At 42.0% G+C, this 19,597-nt stretch overlaps 1 protein-coding gene across 23 annotated transcripts in view; it reads right to left on the minus strand.

Moving 5' to 3' along the window:
• The window catches only part of FNBP1 (formin binding protein 1), a 91,287-nt gene that overhangs the window by 42,465 nt on the left and 29,225 nt on the right, over positions 1 to 19,597 (minus strand). For all 23 annotated transcript variants that reach the window (XM_033077231.2, XM_033077236.2, XM_033077232.2 and 20 more), the window contains exons 3-5: positions 15,288 to 15,344; positions 12,597 to 12,744; positions 568 to 630 (exon numbers count right to left, since the gene is read on the minus strand). In XM_033077231.2, coding sequence (XP_032933122.1) covers positions 568 to 630; positions 12,597 to 12,744; positions 15,288 to 15,344 — 268 coding nt within the window. The remainder of the gene's footprint in view (positions 1 to 567; positions 631 to 12,596; positions 12,745 to 15,287; positions 15,345 to 19,597) is intronic.

The raw sequence follows: 19,597 nt of genomic DNA on the forward strand, positions 1-19,597 counted from the left end.
TCAGTATTTTTTCTTTTCAGCATCACTTCCAGTCTTGCAGATGAAATCATTCTCTTCCAACACTTAACCCCTTCATTTTTGTAAATGAATGAGGGAGTTACTAAGGTCAATAAATTTGCAAGGACTTTTGGTCACTGAGCCCCTTTCCATCCTCTCCTGTACCTACAGCCCCACTTCTCATCCATCACATGAATGACAATTCCAATGAATTAACTTTTGGGAAGCAGCACATGACTCAGGAGATGTTCCTGTACAGTTTATGCACACATTATGAAGCTGTTCAACTTTCAGAGGAATATCTGAACAGGACCCTTAGGGACTCTGCAGTTTCAGCAATGCTTAGCACATTTCTCAAATCATATCAAATGAAATCCTGTTTGTGATAGACAAAGAGCCCACAGAAGCCAAGTGTTCTGTTAAAACAGACTTCTTGAGAACCGCAAGTGTATTTAAGACAGCAGATTTTTAAAAATCACTTTTCTACAACTTTTATCCATATACCTTTATTTTTCCAAATAAAACATCTCTAAAAACTTAAATGTCACATCTGAGGAATTTGCCACTTACTGCTTCAAGTTGTTTCCAGCAAGTTTCAATGTGTTGTTGTGCCTTTCTGCCATCATGGAAGTGCTGTTTAGAAACAGAAAAGCAAAAGAAAACATTTTGAACAACAAAAGAACAAACAGTCAAGTATGCTCAAGAAAAAGCCCAAGCAGAAATCACTCTGACAGCTGTGTTCTGCAAGGCTGGTGAATTGAGCAGGTGTGTGATGACTATCCAATGTCTCAGCAGGCTGCAGATGGATATTTGCATCAATTATAGTGGTTAGTTCGACTAAGGCTAATTAATCCCTTTAGCAATTCTACCTTGTATTGTTCACTGTATCTCATAATTATTGGTTTCCCATATCATGGGATCTGAAGCACTTTTATCTGACAAGTATTTCTTTGGTGACAGACTGAACACTAGCTCTAAATTAAAATTTCTCTCTACATGAATTTACCGAGATGCACTTGATTGGCACATTCTAACAACTGATGTTTGTCCTGATTTTCATTCAGAACTCAACAAAAAAACCCTTTTCTTCCTAGTTACTAGCTGTGTGTGCAAGGCCAGCTGCTCCTTCCTCTCAAGAGGTTTTTGGTGCAGTGGGTCCCTCCAGAATCTCTCCTCTCCCACACACTGGGAGTGAGTGTGTGTTGACAGAGAGAGGTGTAAAACAAGTTATAAATTGAGATGTCAGCCAAACAACAAGGAATTCCTTTCCTGACATGCTTTTGGAACAAGGCTCTTAATTGCAGCTGGTTTAAGTAACAGTTCTTAGCCCTTACACAATGCACTTTATCAAAGTATCTAATCTGTATTAGAGTTTGTCCCTCTGTGGAATCACAGAATTATTGGGGTGGGAAGGGACCCCAAAGAAGATTTTGTTCCAATTCCCTGTCCAACTCAGCTTGAACACTTCCAGGGATGGAGCAGCCACAGCTTCTCTGTTCTTCCATATCCCTCAAGATAAGCAATTCATTCCTGGTCATTGTTTAAATCAATGACCCAGCTTTAAACAGGAATGTGAATGCAGACCCAGCTGACTGCTACAACAGGTTACCCCCCCCACTAGAAATCACCCTGTAAAATAAATAATGAAGCAAACTGAAACAGGAAGAGAGAGAGAGGCTTTTCTTCTGTATTATTTACTGGCAATTAGTTTTACTCAAATGGTAAACTTGAAAAATAAAGGTCAGATATTGCCAGATCATTCCACTAGAATTCATGTGCTCTCACGCCCAAGTGCAATCAGATTTTAAATAAATCTTCAGGAACCTGATACCTATGGTTTGTTGGGTTAAAAAAAGTTCACACTCCAGATCATTAACCTGCTAGAAAATGCCACAGTTAGGAAAATATGCCTGCAAGCACTTCACAATTGGCAGCTCCTCGGTTTCCTACATCTTCCACTACAGCAACTGGTATTTTCCTGTGTCAGGGGAGTGAGGGACATTTCAGAGCTGCCATTCTGGCTCCATCAGACATGACAGCAAAAAGCCCTAAAACTACAATTCTCTATCATGCCATATCCAACACGCTCATTGAGCCTTAAAAATCACAGCAATGTTCAACAAGTCTGCAAGAACAGAACACCAGGGTGCTGTGGATGCTGCCACCTGCAATCCCAAACACTGTCTGCTAAGGAGGGATGCTCACCTAGAACTGAGCACAGGGACATTCTATTTATGTGTCTGGATGGTGCTTATCTCCACATGAAAACTCTTAAAGCAGACAAGAGAGGCTCAGTGTCAGGAGTGCTCTCCATCCTGGCACGTGCCACGCTCAGCTCTGGCTCCGCTCCTGCCCTCCAAGGAGGGAGTGTGTGCGGCCACTGGGCCATGCAAGGGGGAGCAGTGACAGCCTGGCACTGCTGGGACAGCAGAGCCCTTCTCCAAACACTGCCTCACCACACTGTGACATTAAAAAACCCCTGACATCACTGTAGAGCTGCTGGGTGGCAGGGAAAGGCTCCAAGCTGATTTCGGTTCCTTTTGTGGATCCCCGCGTCCTTTCAACTCTGCGTGTGACAGATGCTCCTCTTCCCTGCCAGGGGCTCCTCCTTTCAGCCTTTTGTAATCAGAGTTTAGGAAAACAGTCCCAAAGAACAACTGTAATTTAACACTACATTTTTGTTAATGAGCTTGAAATTCATGGAAGCCTTGACAGTGAAGCTGGAAGTAAAACGACTCTGATGTGTTGGTGTTGCCTTCCCTGCTCCACCAGCCCCCGTGTGTGTGCTCCCCACTTGGCTTGTTCACTCTTGGCCAGGGTGGGAAAGGACCTGAGTGGGGAGCAGCTGGGCTGTGTGAAACCCAATACTGTCAATGACCCATAAACCTTAGGAAAACAAGGCTCATTTAACAGAAAACAACTGCAGAGAGGAGCTGAAGGATGAACTTGGAAACAAAAGCCTATCAGATAACAGGACTGCCCTCGGCGTGTGTTTTTAAACCTTTGTAGTTGAATAATGTAATTTTAACAAGCCATCCCTGTTACTCCCAAATTTGCCTTCTCTGTAAAACAAACTGCACAAGCTTCTGGAAATACATGTGAGAAGCACTGAGCCTGAGCAGTAAGATTGCATCTAGTTCACATTTTGCTGCATTTTGATTGCTTTTGGTTTTTTTTTAAGAAACTCTTCTGCACAAATGGGACACTGAGATGCAAAATGGGCAGTGCTGAAGATGATTAAATAGTGATAAATACAGGTGCATCACATCTTGAAGAGTTCAGTGAAATACTGCCTTTTTTAGTTCAACCAATTTCTAAATGTACTAATAACCCTTAATTCTTGTTGTATTGTCCCATATATAACCTTGTTGTGAGCTAAGGCACCTCTCTTTTGCAAAAACTTTTGCCCTCAAATAGAAATTTCTACCTTCCAAAAATTCATTTTTATATAGTAATTAAGTGGGACCTTCCAACTATCTATATTTCTTCACTGGTCCAATTTTATGGGTAAGTAAAATCAAGGCACTATGGTCAAGTCATCTGCCTAAAGTCATACAGGAAGCCTCCAGTTTCCTCAAACCATGCACTATCTTCAACTTCTGCAAACTCATTTCCTTTACAATCCTCTGAAACAGCAAATGCCCTTTACCTTCACCTCCTCCCCCCTCCAAAACCCCAGCAAAAACAACTCTAAGCTTAACCATTCCTTGATAAAGTTTCAAGATACAACACTTAATTTAAATAAATTTCTTTGAACAAATTAAATAATTGGTTATTCTACACCTGAACATTTAGCAAATGGAAACATGACAAACTGTTCAGTAAAACCTGTGGAAAACTACCATAGTCACGTGCATTTCAGCAGCACACAGTGATGAATTTAGAATAATTGGTACAATATTGCTTTCCACCCTTTAAACATAATGCCCCCTATCAGGCTTCTTAAAAAAACCAAAATATGAGCAAGATAGTCAATTAATAAATCACACCTGAAGTGTGCCAGTGAGACATTAGCAGCAGTGCTGGTGGCCCACATGCCATGATTTCCTCCAGACTTTTCACCCATATCCACAGAATTCTAAAAGCACATTAGAAACACAGCAAAGTGAAAAGTCTGGGGTTATCAATGCTCATTAAGTCAACCCTGCTAATTCAGCTTGAAGTCTATAGTTTGCAATTTCTGGCTGGCAAACACCTGCCAACTTGGAGATTTCCCTGAACAATATTTCATTGAAATATTAAACTAAATGGTGTAAAACACAGCAGCATTGCCCAAACTCAAACCACACATGACCACAACTGTCCTTTTCCCTGTGTTAAAGCCCACTGTGTCCCAGCCTGCTCTGAACAATCCACAATGGCCACGTTTAGACAGGACAACCCCATCCACTCCAGCTCACAGGATAAACACAATAATGCAGGTTTAAGTGATCTCATGAGAGTTCACAGAATCATTTTGGAAAAGATTCCCAAGACTGAGTTCAACTCATGACCAACCTCCAAGTGTCCCAGGGTGCTCCAAGCCCTGTCCAACCCAGCTTGAACATTTCCAGCTGAGTGCCACGTGCAGCCTTTCCTTAAACATTTCCAAGGATGGTGACTCCACCACCTCCCTGGGCAGCCCAATCCAAACCTGTCCATGTAGAAATTCTGGAATTCCAAAATTCAGTTGTTAAGATCTGAGACACTTTTATCAGAGTATTAAGTTGCTCATGTGAGGATTGTGGATTAACTCAACTTTTTAAAAAGTTTTTATTATATTCAAAAAGCTCGGGGCTCAAGGAATGAGCTTTCCCTTTTGCAAATCCAACCATTGGGATTGGTGTGCTGTCCTCATTAGGATGCTGCCTGTGTCTGGAACAGCTGGGGAGCAATCCTGGCTGCTGTGCAATCAAAGACAAACCTCTCATTGACTTTTGTTGGGCTCAGATTTCACCCGTGTTGATCAAAACCCCGGGAGCAGCGAGCGAGGGACCCACAATGCAGAGCCTGTTCCTGCCAGCACTGCCACAATCAGGAGCAGCAGGATATTTTTGCAAAACTTCCTTGGTATGCACGAGGGTTTACACAGCCCCAGAGCTCACCCAGCAGACAACAACAGCTTGTTAGAAGATGCATCTTATCTTTTTTTTTCCTGACCTTTTGAGAGGAGCGGGAGAAAAGATGTTGCTAAAAGATTCTAACGAAGGACAACACATTGCAGTGTTTTTGTTGAGGAGTTTCTGGGCAGTTTTAAATGAAAGAATTGACTGAAACATGCAGATTAGCAGCATGAGCTGATCCTGTGAAACCTTTTAAAAAAGGCTGTAATTCAACAGCCTTGTTTTTATTAAACAAACAGGAGTTGATTACATGGTTAAAATTAAGACTTGTACATCTATAGAATGTATGTATTAGAAATAATCATAAAAACAGTCTTAATTTATAAGCATAGCATATGGTTCATTTGACAACATCCTTTAAGAATTTTCAAAAAATATATCTAAGGCAAGGGTGCTTCATTCTCTCTTCTATTTCCATATGAGAATATAACAGACTGACAAAAGTTACCTTTGGCTTCTGTAACAAGTACTCCCAGCTCACTCTGCCAATAAACATAAATACAGTACTTCATCCTCCAATTCAAACTCTTATCTCCATTTTTGTTACAAGTGATTTCTAAAATAATGGGCAGTGATTAAAGCACACCAGAGACGGAAATAAGAGAACACTATTTTTTCCTCAATTTTCTCAGCAACATTTGCAAAAAGCCTTGTCAAATGTTTTTCTTTTCCTGGCTGCAAAGACAGGAAACAGTCTCTTCCAAAGAAATCTTTGTTTCCAAAAATAGCAACATATTCTTGAGGTCTTATCTCTCCCAGTTGTAGTAAGAGGAGCATAAGACAGTCCTGTGAATGCTGACATGAAATTCATGACCATTTTAACACATATCCATCAGCTATTAATTTTGGTGCATAACCCTGTTCTCCTTTACAATATCCATACAATCATTATTCTTAACATGTTCTTATCCACTTGGTCAAGCCTGGAGCAAGTTACACAAATATCTGCTCAAGGTAGAACTTAATTTGATGGAAGTAGCTGCTCCTGGAGAGGTGCATTCCAAAAAATTCCATTTAATAAGCACTATAGACCACCAAAGCTTCCCAGGCTTCAAATTCCAGACCAGCTGCACACAACAACCTGAAGTAGCTGCCCCTGCTGTTACTGAGCTCTAACAACAGAATGATGGATGGGGTTTGGAGCTACCTGGACCAGGTGTTGGAATGGGATCATCTTTAAGGTCCCTTCCAAACCAAACCATTCTGGGACTCCCTGGTGATTGGCACAAACCTCAAAGACTGTGGCAGTAACATTTATGGTAACTGGTCATTTCCATGCTACATATGAGAGATAAAGTCCTTATAGTGGAAATTGGAACTCAGAACTTCTCAGGCACAGAGACAATCCTGCAGCTTCCAGTACAAGCCCAAGGCAGCAGGGCTCAGGGATCCTCAGGGGCACTCTGCAGCTCTTGGAGAGGTCCTGGAATCAGTGAGCACATAGGTGTGACAGGTTCTTTGGAGATCATGCACCTTCCTCCAACCCATCCCTAGGGACTAATCTTGTCCTTAAAAGCTCACCTGTGACCAAATGCTCCACAAAAGCAAACCTAGGGCTTTCCATAATGGATATTCATCATTACCACTGAAAACTAAGGTGTGAAAAGTTGTTTGTGCTTTTATATCCTTCAATGAAATTAGAGGAACATGCTGCTCTAGCTTCCACCTCTTCTCATTCCCAGCCTAGTCACCAAGCTCTCCTTCCACTGATCCACAATTAAAAGATGTCATTTGAAATGGTCTGTGACATTCCTGTGTAACACTTCCACTATAAAAACTAGAAGATGTACAAGTTAATGCCTCAATATGCAAGGAAATACTTTTAGCTGTTTCCCTACACCCTTCATGCACACACTCACCTACATGAAGTATCAAGACCTGCATCAGATATATAAAATATGAAATGTCAGCTAAAATGCAGCTGAACATGCCCACATGTGCCACAGGCTTGGATGAACACCACTCTCCACAGCTCACATATGCACCACTCCTCTGGCTTTATTGCTGCTCTTTCTTTTCAGGCCAATCTCTGTGGCTGTACAGGCAGACACAAAGGGAAAAACACATCCATGGCCAATGCTCACCCCCTCAGCCTCAGGCATCTCTCAGTCATGCACTGAGCAGGAAATGTTCATAGAAGGCATCTCTCATCTTGTCCCTCTAAAGGCTCTTGCTGTGCAGAGCAATAGTCAGGCTAATTCACAGAAAATGGAACTGCATTTGTTAGCAAACAGATTTTGTTTTCTCAATCTGGTTCCTTCATGTGGTAAACAGAAGCCTATTTATGTATTTGGACTGTCATTTCATAGTTCAGTGTACCCATTCAAAACTGGGAAGAGCAGGAGATGAAGTTCAGTGGTCTCAACTTTGAATCCTGCTAAATCCAAAGGTCATATTACACCTTTCAATTGGAAGGGTACCAGCATTTTTTTTCTCCCACACAAAATGCTTTGGAAACTTCCATGATATGCACTTGCTTTTCTCCCTCATGGAGCAGTTCTTCACAGCACAATTCCACGATAACACACCAATATTTAACACTCTTCATTGCATTTATGATCCATAATTTGGTGAAAACCAACAAATACTCCATAAGAACACAGAGAATTTATTATGATCTTTCCTAAATAATTTTCTGCCTTTAAAAATTTTTTTTGTAATTACCACTTAACACTCTACTGGTACAACTCAGCTTAATAACAGCTGAAATACCTCACAAGAAGGAGAAAGAAAATTTCAAGGACTGTTGTGCAGTGTATTTATCAAGCACAACATAATCTCCCATTAATACCTTTATATATAGATTAAAATTAAGACCTTCATTCATAGGGTAATGAGCTGAAAGTGGGTTATTCCCAAAACAAGAGCTTGGTTTAAATTGCATCAATCTGAAGTTTAAAGTTTAGCAAATCACTTCCTTTCACTGTCACTTTTCCTTTTCCCACCCCTCACTTGGCCACTGGTTTGTCACTTCTGGGAGGCAGCAATGTGTCCCTGCAGCACAAAGCACAGCTGTGCTCCACACACACACAGACCTTGAGGCACATCCAAAATGCAACATGGAAAAATCCATTGTGCTCCTGACAGGGCTGTGTGCTGCCATCCTGCCTCACACCAGGAGAAACCCTCTGGAAAACCACAGCACTATTTGCAGAACAGGGCACTATTCAGCACGAGTGAACGTGACAGAATTCCCCCAATTATTTACTTTTCATCAACACCTGAGAACCTACAAGAAACAGAAAGTCCTCAGACAGGCACCCCCTGGATGAATGCACACAAGGAGGGTGCACATGTGCCCCACCATAAAGAACCAGACCTGTTCTGCCCCCATGGTACCCATAAGGATTCATTCATTCCCTGTTCCCCTTCTATCCCCATGCAAAATGGAATGTATTGACATCAGGTAAATTCTCTCCCAACCACAGAATGCCAGTGCTGCACCAGTTCAGTCTGCAGCAAAGCCCTTGGCTTCTGCTTGACTTTCATGCTCGATTGTGTGGAGCCAGAGCAGCCCCAAGGGGAGGTGGAGGCAGAGGTGAGGGCAGCAGCAGTAAGAAGGGGGATAGTTCACGACTCCCAAATACATTTTTAGCAAAGCTGCTATGAGCAATGGCTACACAGAGCAGCAGCTGCCAGAGGAGGCTGTGAGTCAAACCTAGTTTGGGACCAGAGATCTAAATCAGAATGGCCTCAGGAAATAATTCTTAAATTTCTATCCAAATTACAGAATTGAAGAGTTTCCTCAGCCACAGTTGGATTTATAAATCAAGCTATGTCCTCTGAAGTGTTAAGGGGAATAAATAAGCCAAAACAGAAATTCTCAATGACTGGCTCAGTACATTTCCAGCCTAGAAGTGTATTACATGTCAGTGCTTGTGAAGCAAAGTCCAAACATTCCTCTTGACATGACAGGATCACCACCTTTTCTTTTGTCAAAGATGGACAAGATTAAAACTCACTTTTGTAATACTGCAGGTCCTCTAGCTCAAACTTGACACCTCTGAGAGCTACCCCAAAGTAAGGCTTTGGTGCCTTTGGGGTGACAGGGAGCATGACTGCAGAAACAAGTTCTTCCCCTGCAGCACTCAGAGGTGATTCCCACCTCATTCGTGTGACTTGGTGACATCTTCCAGCAGCAAAGGGGAATTCACTCACAGGCACCCAACCTCAATAACCTCAAGAGAAAGATGGATGGGGCATGCCCTTCAACAAACAGAACTGAAACTTGAGCTTTTAAGCAGCTAACAAGGACCCTGGGGATAAGAATTTCTCCTGGGAGAGCATGGACACAGCAAGATCAAGAGAATACAAGAAGTTCAAGTGAGGAACTGCACTATAAAGAGTTTCTTCTTTCAGGGAGAACTGAAACAACACCAGGAGTTCTCTCCTTGACTGTGTGAAAAGCAGGCAGGGTGTGTACCTGACTTCAGTGACTGTGAGGGCAAAACAACTCATTTGGTACAGTGACAACATTGAGAGTAATCCTATGGAAGAGGAATGTGTAATAAGATAAAGTCCTTGATTTGCCTTTCTGGCTGAAGATATTGGAGTTGCTCACAAGAAGTCTTTGCCTGATTTTTTGTAACCACTTTATGAGCGTCAAAAGCCATCATGCAACAAAGCACAGGATCTGAAAAAATGTAAAGGTAACCCAGGACTCTCCAAAACTCTGAATCAGATCAGAGGAAAAAGGAGGTATTTGTCTTTTGAACAACAGCACCAAACCACTGACCTTGCCATCATCCCACTTGTCCAACTTGCACACATCTGCCTGGTTTCAATCAGTTGCTTCTTTCCTTATTTTCACTAGCAACTATCTTTTATAGAACAAACACGACAGACAGCCATCAAGTACACCTTTTAGAGAGCCAAACAAACCCAACATATGTACAATTTGCATGCCAAATGAATTTGAAAATTTCCAGCATAAAACCAATGCAAGGCATGATTACAGTATCAGTTCTGCACTGCTTACAGGCCAGGGGCTTGCACTTGTCAAGGAAAACCCAAGAAGTGATTTATTACTCTGTGATCCCAGTCATCTGCTGGTGTAATTCCAGTTGAATCAATAGAGCTAAATGAGCATGAAAACAGCAGAGCAGGCACCAGCCCCACGTGTTCAAACATCACCAGCCACACTCACTGCCCATGACTCCAGCAAACACTCTGGAGCATCAAAGGGGTTTCCTTTGGAAACAGGAGCTGTATTTAGAGATGTTTGAAAAAATTCTTCCCTGTGAGGGTCCTGAGGCCCCAGCACAGGTTACCCAGAGAAGCTGGGGCTGCCCCCATCCCTGGGAATGTTCAAGGCCAGGTTGGGCAGGGCTTGGTGCAGGCTGGTGAAGTTCTGGTTTCACTGGGCATTGAAGGAACCTGGAGGCTCCTTCAAGGGGATTGGACTTTCATCATCATCCCCAGCAGTCTGGCTACAGCAACTGCCAGGCCAGGGGCTCTGCCTCCAGCCAGGCAGAGACTGGAAAAAACAGCGTTTATTGGCCTGTGTGGATTTGTCAGCCTGGCACATCTGAACCACAAAAATGAGGCCTTGGCTGACACTGGCTCACAGTGCACATCAATCCCATGGAGATGTGTGGGGCAGAACCTGTTTCTATCACTGGTGTGACAGGGGGATCTCAGGATTTTACTTTGGTGGAAGCTGAGGTGATCCTGACTGGAAATGGATGGAAGAAACACTCTATTGTGACTGGCCCAGAGGCCCCTCACATTTTGGGCACAGACTTCCTCCAGGGCTTCGGAGGTTTTCCCCAAATTTGCCCTAAACCAGGACACCAAGTCATTCATTGAGTGATATCATAAAAGGTTCTGGCTGAGCTGCAGCTCTGTGATATTTACACAACAACCACCCTCCCCTCCTGCAGATCTCAGCAGGATCAATGCTTTTACAGGATGAAGTGAGAGGTTGTGTATGAAAAATGCCTGAGAGCAGGAACAGTTTCCTTTTCAACACTGTTTTCTCATAAATGAGAAATCTACAGGAACCAGACAAGGATTCCTAATTCATATAAGCCTCTATTTATGTTTCAAGAACAAAACAAGCATGACTGACAACTGTTTTCTGTTAAAGGCCAATAATTATCAGCAACAGCAGGTAAATACACTCAGTTGCTTTGTGCTGTTCCCATGTTCTTATCACTAAGCCAATATTAAACTAATTTCCCTGTCATTCACCCATTACTTATATGAGCCATACTTACTAGAAAAGTTTACAAACAAAACAAGAAACCAATAGTTACTGCTCAAATTCTTTACAAGAAATATTGCCAGCCCTCTTCCATGGTACCTAGAATGTCTAACAGATATTCCAATCAACTTATATGCCCATGTAATTGAAAAAATAGGTAAAAACATTAGAGTCACACTAGAAGGCTGATTTTTTTCTTTTTTTCTCCTTTTTGCAATGATCCACACTGGATGCAAGGTCACAGAGGGGCTGAGAAAACATTCTCATCACAGCTATATGTAAAACACCCTCCCATGCTGACCCTGAAAGATTACACAGCATTCTGCAGATTAAAGCTATGTCTATATATTCTTTTCCTCTGCTGACAGAATTATCATTCTAATGCTATACTTAGGAAAAGGTGGTGATTTCCAGGGCTCTGGTCCCACACAGCACCTCAACACATGCTTAGTGTTTAGTGGGACTATTTATAAGTGTATAAGTTCTGCAGGAGTATTTTTACACTTTCCAAAATAGACCAACAGTTTGGAAATGAAATATAATGCCCTGATGCTCCATTTGTACTTTGCTTAGTCATTTTATATCTGTTCTGTGAGTATTTGTAGTGCTTAGAATCCTCCTTCTCTGCTCACACATCCAGGAGATAAAAGGGTTCAAAGTAAGGAAGAAAATCACATTTCAACTACCCATTTTTCAGAGCTGCTGATGTGCAAATTAAGCAGCTTTGAATATTCACATACCTCCCTGAAGTACCAGCTGAAATTGAGCACTAACACAAAGCTATTAATTCTACCAGTCTTGAAGGACAACAGGTTGAAAACCACATTCCCCACCTTCACAGGACAAACAAGACAAACATCCTATTTTTTATTAATTTTTTTTACAGAGTCCTTTGACCAGATCTGGTTGAGAAGCACAAAAATGTGAATCAAAATCCAGATAATTGTCTCAACTGTAGTTCCTCTCTTTACTTCAGGCTTTACACAGTGCTGCTGGACTCTTCCCTAAGCAAGCTCTTGGCCACCAGAGCCTTAAGCACAGATGGGCCTCTGACCTTATTTAGCAGGGATTCTCCTGCAGGCACTGCTGTCTGATTTTTATAACATTTGATTCAAACGGTTCAGCAACTTGGTCAGGGCACATAACCCACTTCTTTAAACCTTGGTTCATCAGCATAGCTCATCTTTATTAACCACAAATAAATCTCACTTTAACACTGAACTCCACTAGCACTAATTAGCTGTCTTAAATAGCAATTCCTTGTGAATAATAAATAAAAAAGGATGGGTTACCGATTTCCTCTCCTGTTTCAGCTCCTGCACGTAGCGCGTTAACTCCGCGGTGATCAGAGAGGTCATGTTCTCTGAAATGACCTCGTGCTGGCCAGCATAGTCATTCATCTCATTTAAAGTGGCTAGGAAGGCTCTAGTTGATGTGTACCTGCAAAGGACAGAAAGGCATTTGGTTTTTAGGCTCTCTTTTCAGACAAACACTGCAAGGGGAGGTGGGATCCTCCTGAAGCACCTAGCATTGCTATGAATTAGCACAGATTCACTGGGAGGAATTCCTCCAAAGGAAGCCTGTCCCACACACTGACAGTTGTCTGATAAATCTATCTCAATTTAGACAGTTTGACACTGGCTCTTAAAATATCACCACTTTAGAGTGCCAGGTTCTTTATCAGCATAGCTCTGGGGCTTCAGTTTTCTAATCTCTACTCACCAAACATTTCTAGTTGTTCTCTCTTAAGTCCTACAGTTCAGTGCACAGAGTCATCAGTGTATCCTACCTGGCAAAATCCTGTCTAAGCAAGCAAAATTTTGGCCAGCATAGCCTAGAAAAGAAAGTTGTTCATAGTGTAAATTTAAATCAGATATAGTTTAGAAAGTTTTCAAGTAAGTATAGAGTTTACCAACCAGGTGTTCATTGTCAACCCGTATTTTTTTAGTGCCATCCATCACAAGGTTTATTTTTCATATGAAATAATCTCCCATACAGCATTCCATGTATTATTGAGAGGAAAAAACATCTGTGCACAGCAATTTTGAAAGAGCAGATTATGTCACTGGTATATTCAGCCCAGTGCCAACAGAGCTGCATTTAAATACCCCAGCTGGCTGTGCTGGGCAGCTGGAAACCAGCAGCAAGACACTACTATACACTAGAAAAACTGTTATTATTAGTGTTGTTATTATTATTCTAAATTGTATAATTTAGAACTGTAGCATTCTAAAAATAGTAGTGGCCTGATAATATCACAAAGGTGAAAATTCAAAACAAAGAGGGAAATATTTAGAGGAAATAAAATGGAGTGGTACAAGTAGGTACATGTATCAGATGAAAATAAAAACAGGACAAAATTTAAAAGGGGACTAAAACCATAATCCATTACAAGCAGAAACATCCCCAGTCAAGATGTGAAATGAAAGAAATCCCAGCTGCAAAAAAACCCCAAGGTCCAAAAGGCACAGAACTAGAGACTGACAATGAGCTTGAAAAAGCTGATTTTTAGCCAGGTTGTCTCCAAGCAGCATCTGAGGCCCCCAAAGGTCAATGACAAATCCCCAGAGATTGTTTGGAGACATGAGGTAACTCCACTGAGGTGAACACTGTATTTATAAAGGGCAAAGGATACACAGGATCTTCTGTGCCACATCACATAGAATCACTGCACTCCAATATCCTTTTTCAGCAATGAAAAATGTGTCAAAACCCACTGTAGTAAACTCAAACCACCCATTTATGGTGGAGCTATCCAAAGGCAGATTTATTCCTAATCCTGGGTACAGACCAAAGCAGCCTCTGTGCTGGTAACATAATCTTCCTTGTGTAAATACCAATATCTCAGGAAATAAAGGCATAAAGAACTGATTCCCAAACAATGTTACTAAAAATACATTAAAAAGCAAGCAAAAAAGCTGTTATCTCTGTTATACAAACCACTGGAGTAGCTGTATGGAGCAGCTTGGGGGGCTGACCCAAAAATCTGTATTAATACAATCATCCAATTGGACCCATATCCAAACACATCAAATTTCAAGGTCAAGGGTTTGAGGCTGCTGCTGGGCTCTCCAGAGGAACAGCAGGCTGAGGGTCAGCCCCTGCCATGCCTTCCTTCAGAGCATTACAAAACTGTGATGTTGAGAAACTCCAGGGTCATGGTGCTCCAAGGGGAAAGGTTCTCACTCTGCTTCAGTCTGTTGGGAAGCTCATCTTCTAGAAAGCTCTCCTTAAAGAATATCTTTATTCTCCCCAAGGGCAGGAGTGCCCTGCTCATCACCAGGACCTTGCTGCTTGGAGAAGGAGCTGAGCTCTGCTGCTGCCTGCAAGCACAACATCATCCCCTGCCTTGGGACACAGCTGAACCAAAAGCAGCCAGGTGAGGCTGTGCCACATCCTTCAACAGCAGCCAGCCCCAGGATCCTGGGAGTACAAATTCATCCTCCACCCTGCTCTGCAGGAGCCACTGTGGTGTTAGAATTTAACCCCTTTTCTAAGTTACTAATCTGTGTTGTCAGCCTGTTTGAGTAATTTAATACTTGCACAGAGTGCTTGAGTTTCATGCTAAAATTAACAACTGCTTGTGCTCCTGCTGGAAGCAGATATGAATTTGGTCGTTCACTTCAAAGAGCCAGGATGATCAGTCTGGCTGGAAGGTTTTAAGGTACATTAAAAAATAAATGAAACAAAAACCCCAACCCAGGCATCCAGAAACTGCAACATAAGGGAACTGAGTAGTTACAGATCCACTTTCACAAATCCACACTTTTACAAGTGTAAAAGTTACAGTTAACTGAAAGATCCACAGTTACAAATCCACTCCTTAGTATCAACCACATGAGCCTGTTTCTGCATCTGTGACATCTATGTTCTTACACTTGACTTTAAAATCTTGGGTTTACAAGCCAAATCCTAGGTGATGACCCAAACTTGACCATTCCTCCATCAATGTGTGCTCACCCAGCAGGGGATGGTGAACATACCTGTATTCTTCCTCCTCTTTGGAGTTCTTCTTGGGTTGGTATTTCTTTGAAAGATTCCTAAAATTAAAAATACAGATATATAAAAATAAAATTTTAAAATATCATTTGAAGTTCACTGATGATCTTTAGGTGCACACACATTCTGTGAGGCTGGAGTTTTTATCTGCAGTGAGCAGACACCTTTCCTGAAGCATGACTGTAATCAGGCTTTGATTGTGCTCTGGTAACACTCCAACAATGGGGCTGCACAGTGCTCCAGTCTGTAACTACAATGAAATAGCAGATTCTGAATAGCCAAGAAGTTGCTAAATTAAGGTCATGAAGTCAATACACCTGGGCTGTGATTCTGCTGATGCACAGATCTCCTTCACCTGATCCAGAGGAGAGGTTTTTAGAACAGGAGTCATCCCAGCAAAGGGAGATCTGAAGCAGCAGATGACATTCTTGGCCAGGCAGGTTTGCATAATTAAAGGCAAAAAAAAAAACTTCATAAAGCTGTGGGAAGCTGCACTGAGATAGCAAAAGGGGGATCATTTTGTGATTATCAACTAATGCTGGGGGAAGTGTGACATTTGATTATCCTAATTAGCACAGATGATTGCATCTCATTATCCCCCAGCCAACTACTGATTTAATTTTAAAACACCAATATGCTCCTGGCATGATTGTATCTTAAATAAGAAACCTGAACCTTGCTGTGAGCACATCTGACAGTAATTGTATGGTTTTCATTGTCCCAGGAGCCTCTCACCAGCAGCAAATCCAGGGATTTGTGAAGGTTGTGCTGCCCACCTGCCCCTCATGCACCTTGCAGGTATCAGCAGCACAGCACAGGGCACAGCACAGAGTCACTGAGCAAATTTTAAAGGCTTTTCTGTTCTCCTCTGCCCTAAACTGAGCCCTGTTGCTCTGTTCCCTCTGGCAGCCTCTCACCCTGTTGTGAAAGGGAAGCCATTTGGTTCAGTTTTACAAGGTTGTTTCAGCGATGAAGAACAGCACACAAGGAGTATTGATGGAATCATTGTCCAAACGAGGACTGAGTTTTATCAACTCTTTGGAGGAGTCCCAGAATACATCAAGTTGTAAAGAAGAAACTGCTTTTTCAGAGGTGTAACCCATTCCCTGCTGATGCTGGTTTTACTGCTGGCTTGGAGACAGCATGGCCTCCCATCTCACATTTCTTATTCCTTTTGTTCTCCTTGAGGAATTAAGGAGCATCTGCCCCAACAGAGGAGTAGCCAGAACGCTGGCAGATTTGCACAGACAAACATGTGTTCCTCAAAATTTAAGTAACTTGACTGGAAGGGATCCAAATGAGTATTCCCCTCTCAGTCTGTGCCTTCTCTCCAAGAATATGCTCCGAAAAAAATGAACTTCTCTAGTTCTGCAGCTTCCAAATACCAACATGGGAAGGGCTCTGCAAACTGTTCTGCATGATGAAAATAAATTTTACAGCACCCTTTGTAGGCCATGGGAATGCCTCCTTCCTTCCACCTTGAAGGGGAAAGGAAAATGCACAAGAAAACAAGCAGAGAAGGCTACAGTAATAAGGCATTTTCACACAGTCAAAACTGCATCTCCCAGCACTGTCACACTGCCCAATTAATTCTGACACACACAGCAACTGGCTTCCTGTGAATCTTTGAAGGTGCAGAAATGTTAACAGAGCTGAGGCAAAAAAAATAAGAAAAATCCACAGTCTGTTTTCACAGACAAAAACCACTTATACCACGGATTAGCATCTGGGTTAAACACTTCATTATCTTCTACACAATTTACACACAAATTGAGTCTATATATTTAAATTCACTTTTTTTTTTCTTTTCTAAAATCAGATGGAGGGGTTTAACCAGGTACACACAAAACCCCCCCAGGTGACAGTGAATCCAGCAGTGGGGCTGGAGTTCAGCCTGTCCTGGTGCAGTGTCACACCAGCACTGCCCAGGTTCAGCCTCAGGAGGCAGGGACAGTGACACCTTCACCCCCAATAAAATCCAGCAGTGAAACATCAGCTCAGAGAGTCTGTGCTACCCTGAGCACCCATCTCCACCAGTGTTCCTATTTGCCTTTCACTCTGCATCATTTTTTCTGCCTTTCCAGCTTGTTTTCTCTGCTCCTGTATTTCAATTTGGGTGACAAATGTGAGAGAAAGATGTCAGACATCAGGGGTTCTGATTCTCAGATTATCCTGACACCTGAAGCTTTTTTCCCAGCACATTTTTCTCGAGGCTATCTATCCATCATCACATTAGGCAAGGGTTTGACACCCTTTGTGATGCTCTGAGTGCATGTGTGAGGGAAGTGACAAGGACACATCATCTCAGCACTGGGAGCACAGCATCCAGCACATCAGTGTCCCATGGAAATTAAAATACTTCAAATAAGCATTCTACCAATTTTTACATCCCTTCCCTCCCAGCCTAGCTTAATGATTCAATAATATAATGCAAAACAATTAAGAAAATAACCATGTCAGTTCCAAAGTGGACTCCCAAACCAGGTTAACTGAAAATGGTATGTAGGTCTAACTTAAAATTTTAAACATACATTTGCAGAATTATAAATAAACAGGAAGAAAATAAATGTTTTTCAATAGAAGAAAATTATAATTCAGATATATGACCAGGCTGAGATGCAGATAGTCAGAGAAGAGAAACAGCTAGTTAGGGAACCCAGGGCTGGAACAGAAAATACAAGTTTCACAGAAGGAAATAAATTTCAGCAGCTTTACTTACACTGCAAACAAAATTGAGTTACATCTACAGGAGTACCTGGAGTTAACCTGGCTCTTTTTAATAGTATTTTCTGCATGTTATGACATGCAGTGATGTGGTGCAGCCCTTTTACACCAAATGGATGTGGTACAAAAAAGGTTTGCACCAGGCTTAAGGATACTCATTTAATAAAAGCAGATGCATGATTTATTTTTCTTTTTTAGTGTCCAGCACTGTTTTACCTCAACACTTGACAAGTCTACATTTTTGTTTTTTTCTTTTATACTCCTAACTTCTCAGATGCCTGCAAGCAGCCCTGAGTTTAAGAGCTCCTTGGGGACAGATGTATTTGTCCTCAAACCATAAAAATACAGAGGCAAGTAACAAATCGACCATGTTTTTTGGGAAGTCTAGGACAGAAGAAATAAAGCTCAGGAATTCATAGTTTCTACATGGTCACAGGTAAAACAATCTCTCACTTTTGTTTACATGCTGTTTGTGTGTTTATTTTAATTATTAATCTCTTTACACCTGGAGTTTGTCATCCTGAATACTCCAGTGAGTCTAGTGCAGGACTGTTCCTAACACAGGCCAGCTCACCCAGAAACTCTGCTGGGCTTTCCCAGTCTTAGTCACATTCTCTTTGTTCCAGCTCATTTTGCCTCTGTAATTCAATCTCTGCTCCTCTCCATAGGATGTGAGCAATTTGTTCCTGCAGGAGTCATTTTCTATTTCCTGCTTGTCTGAAGCAGAAACCCTGGGGAACCCTCCTGGCATTCCCCTGGGAGAGCACACAACCATCAGGGCAGGGATTTATCTACAACCAGCTCCTCATAAATCACAGGCCATTGTGCATCTCAAACCCACACAAGCAAATTCTGGGTGATTTTGTTTTTAATAGGTGCTGTGTCATATACACAGATCAACTGAAACCTCAGATCCTGTCTCTTTAAAACCCAAGAAGATAGAAGGAGTTCAAGATTTATTAACACCATGCAAATAAATGAGTTACTAGAGGGGTTAGGAATAATTATTCCTGATCTCCCCCTCCCAGTTAACTCCAGCACTTGCAGTTTAGCACTGGTCACTAGTGGCTGCCAACAATGCTGTCCCACAGGCAGCAGCAGGACCCCTGTGTGCTTTACTCCCTTCTAACCCTGATCATTTCTCATTTTTCCTTCCTTCCTGGGAATAGCAAGGTGATATCTGCTCCTGAGGGAGGGTTCTTAGCACCCCTTGCCCTGGACCTGACCTCAAGGAAGCATTTTCTGTGTCTGGTTCACACATACTCGTCTCTGTCTACAATCAAAGCAGACATGGACATGTAGGAAGTACCCAGCAGGAATTATTTGAGATTAATTCACAAAGATCTCTGCTCTGATCAGGAGATACCTCAAAAGATTATAAAACTGTAATTCAAACATCAGGCTGTAACCTTCTTAACTACATAGGAAAAATTACCAAGGGCTGGGGCTGACTTTCTGACCTGCAGCTCCTCCCCATGCATGTTCAAAGGGGGCCTGTCTTAGTAAAAGGAAACCTAAACTTCTCCTAACAAATGATCATTATTCTGTTGAATTCTTAAACCCTTCAGCA

This window comes from Catharus ustulatus, chromosome 21, assembly GCF_009819885.2.
Source record: "Catharus ustulatus isolate bCatUst1 chromosome 21, bCatUst1.pri.v2, whole genome shotgun sequence".
Taxonomy (NCBI): domain Eukaryota; kingdom Metazoa; phylum Chordata; class Aves; order Passeriformes; family Turdidae; genus Catharus; species Catharus ustulatus.